At 40.1% G+C, this 2,500-nt stretch overlaps 2 protein-coding genes across 2 annotated transcripts in view; both read left to right on the top strand.

The window, feature by feature from the left end:
• The window catches only part of LOC140948436 (uncharacterized), a 4,904-nt gene extending 3,632 nt beyond the window's left edge, over positions 1-1,272 (top strand). Inside the window, exon 2 of the mRNA XM_073397674.1 lies at positions 1-1,272. This exon is cut by the window's left edge and continues 175 nt beyond it. Within this exon, the coding sequence (XP_073253775.1) occupies positions 1-585 (585 nt within the window). The 3' untranslated portion in view covers positions 586-1,272.
• Positions 1,273-2,115: 843 nt separating this feature from the next.
• Positions 2,116-2,500, top strand: part of LOC140948892 (uncharacterized) — an 852-nt gene continuing 467 nt past the window's right edge. The window contains exon 1 of the mRNA XM_073398158.1: positions 2,116-2,500. This exon is cut by the window's right edge and continues 467 nt beyond it. Within this exon, the coding sequence (XP_073254259.1) occupies positions 2,116-2,500 (385 nt within the window).

The following is a 2,500-nucleotide window of genomic DNA, read 5'->3' as shown; positions in this document are numbered from 1 at the left end:
TCAAATGACATACAGAGCGGCGAAATCTCCCAACAAATCACGTCGACGGTCTCCCATACTTCTAACGCCCGTAGTGTATCATTGGAAAATGCCGACAAGTATAGCAATTGTTCCAAAACTGAGGAGAAAATCCGAAAACTAAAAGCTCTCTTAGCAGAGCAAGAAAAGGAAATAAAAAGACTTAAAAGCGAAAGCACAGAAAGAATCTCCGACGTGTCTTCTCCAATGGCAACGGCGGAATACTGTGGTTTTCAGTTTGGAATGAGTCAACATAGATTGACTTCAGAGAAAGGAAACTTTAAAGAACCTAAAACCCATGTTGCTGAATGTTCAAGAAGAAAGCGAACATTTAAGGAACGCAGCAGCATATTCAATTCAAAACGATTTCGTTATAGTTTTAGAAACGACATGCAACAGGAAAAGAGGAATTTTTTACCTAAAACAACAGACCGAAAACAAACGATTGTTATGGACAAGTCAACATCCGAATACGTAAAACCCGACTTAAGGAAAGGAAATTTTACAAAAGATGAATTTCTATCTCTTCTTAGACTTGTTAGAACAACAAAGGTGTTACAAGAGTAATAGAACTCATTCAGTTTAAGGAGACGAAGATGGTGATAATGATGATGACACCTGCGTGCTGCATGTTGTTTAAAACATTTTTTAGACTTTTTCTTTTATCAATTCTGTTTTAGTAAGTCCCCAGAACAAGGCTTTGTCCGTCCTTGCAAATTTAAAGATAAAAGCACTGGGTATCTCGCCCCTGCATGCATGGGGCCCGTTTCTCCGGTGAAAGTCGTGCCCGAAAAGCTTTTTTATTGGTGTTCGACGGGTTCGCATTCGAGATCAACGTCTCGATAACTTTTGTTAGCTAGGAACTGTGCTACTATTCAACAGGTTTTGATTTAAAAATTTGCTTTCGGGCCCGAAAACTTATCGCTCCTTTCGCGAAACTCGCCCCTGGACCGATCTTTAACATCTGTCTAACATGTCTAAATTAACTAGTTGCCTCTCGAGTTTCATTTACAGCTGAACATTAATGACCTCTGAGCTTTCTGTGCCACTATAGTTTTGCTGACTGAAACTTAAGCTGAGTTGAAAACCTTAAATAAAGGAAAAAGACACGTTAAACAAGTTATTATAATTAACTAAACAGTTATTCTTGGGACAGGGCTTACCACAATGACCCTTTCGAGGGTAAGAAAGGTTATTTTACTTTTCTTATGTTAGAGGAGATTAAAAAATAAAGGGGAACCAGTATCGCAGAAACAGCTCTAAGTTGTTGGTTGTTTCTCCAAGGGCAGCGAATGTTTGTCATCTTATAACATAAGATAACCTGCGTTATTTTATTATGATGATTATTATTATTATCATTAAACGTAGAGTAGCCTGCGTAGCAGGCGTCGAAAGGGGTAGGGGATAGGTAGGAAGAGAAAAAGGAGGGGAATTGGGAAGAGAGAGTAAGGGACGAAGAACCCCCTTTTGCTCATTGCTGTGGACGCCGGCGTCCGCAAATTCCTTATTGGCGTTCATTAGTGAGAGACAAAGATGATGAAGGCATCAAGGAAATGTGTTCCACTGACATAAGCTTTGGAAGATCAAAATTACTCCAAGAATGTAGAAACTTCACGTTAAAACCCGAAGTGGAACCAACTGTAATAGCTTGTTTAGCAGGCAGAAATGCCCAGGAGGTTTTGTATACTGGGTTTGTCCAAACGCCGAGCGGCGATTTAAAGCGATTGCGATTCTTGCCAGACATCTGCAATGCCCATATTCACAAGACCTCCTTTTCCGCAAAAAAATATACCATTTTGAATGAACTTCTAAATGGTTTGTAAAGAGAGAGCTGAAGCTTTAGTAAAAACTATCCGTTGAGCTTTTTGACAATTGTTTATAATTCTCCTTTCATTATTCGCGTCTCAGGCTACCGGTTACTGTTCTGTTCTTTGTGACCATTCTGTTTGATGAGGTAAGACCAAAGGTCTTGCGTATTCACACGAAACTGATCATTGTTTATCGTAGACTGCAAGCAGCAAAAATAGAGAGAGACTGCAGCTCACGTTCTCGTGCGTAACGTCGAGCGAGTTGCGAGCGCTAACTCTCTCTAATATCATGACAAATAGTGAACAAAAATTTAGAAAAGCAAACAAAGAACTCAAGGACGAAGTAGCGGAGCTTAAAGTGAAGCTAGAAAAGGTTTTGAAAGAGTTAAGTGAGCGAACTGAAGAATACAATGTAAATGTCGGTAATGGCGTCGAAGTGTTGTCACCAGACAAAACCAAATCAGTGGAGTTTGTTTCGGACCAGTATGATGATTTAATTGCTTTCAAAGTAAGTGCCAGTAAAGAGCTTGAAGAAATTAGGGCAAGACTCGATAAGATATCTGAGACCTGCGACCGCATCCAGAAATCGCTAGATACTTTTGAACTGTACGGCTACCAATTCAACATCAAGATAGTCGGAATGCCGATGGTCGCTGAACGTGAACACCCTGAGC

The sequence above is a fragment of the Porites lutea genome, chromosome 9 (genome assembly GCF_958299795.1).
Source record: "Porites lutea chromosome 9, jaPorLute2.1, whole genome shotgun sequence".
Classification (NCBI taxonomy): domain Eukaryota; kingdom Metazoa; phylum Cnidaria; class Anthozoa; order Scleractinia; family Poritidae; genus Porites; species Porites lutea.
The sequence above is the reverse complement of the archived record's forward strand: the minus strand, read 5'-3'. Positions and strand labels throughout refer to the sequence as shown.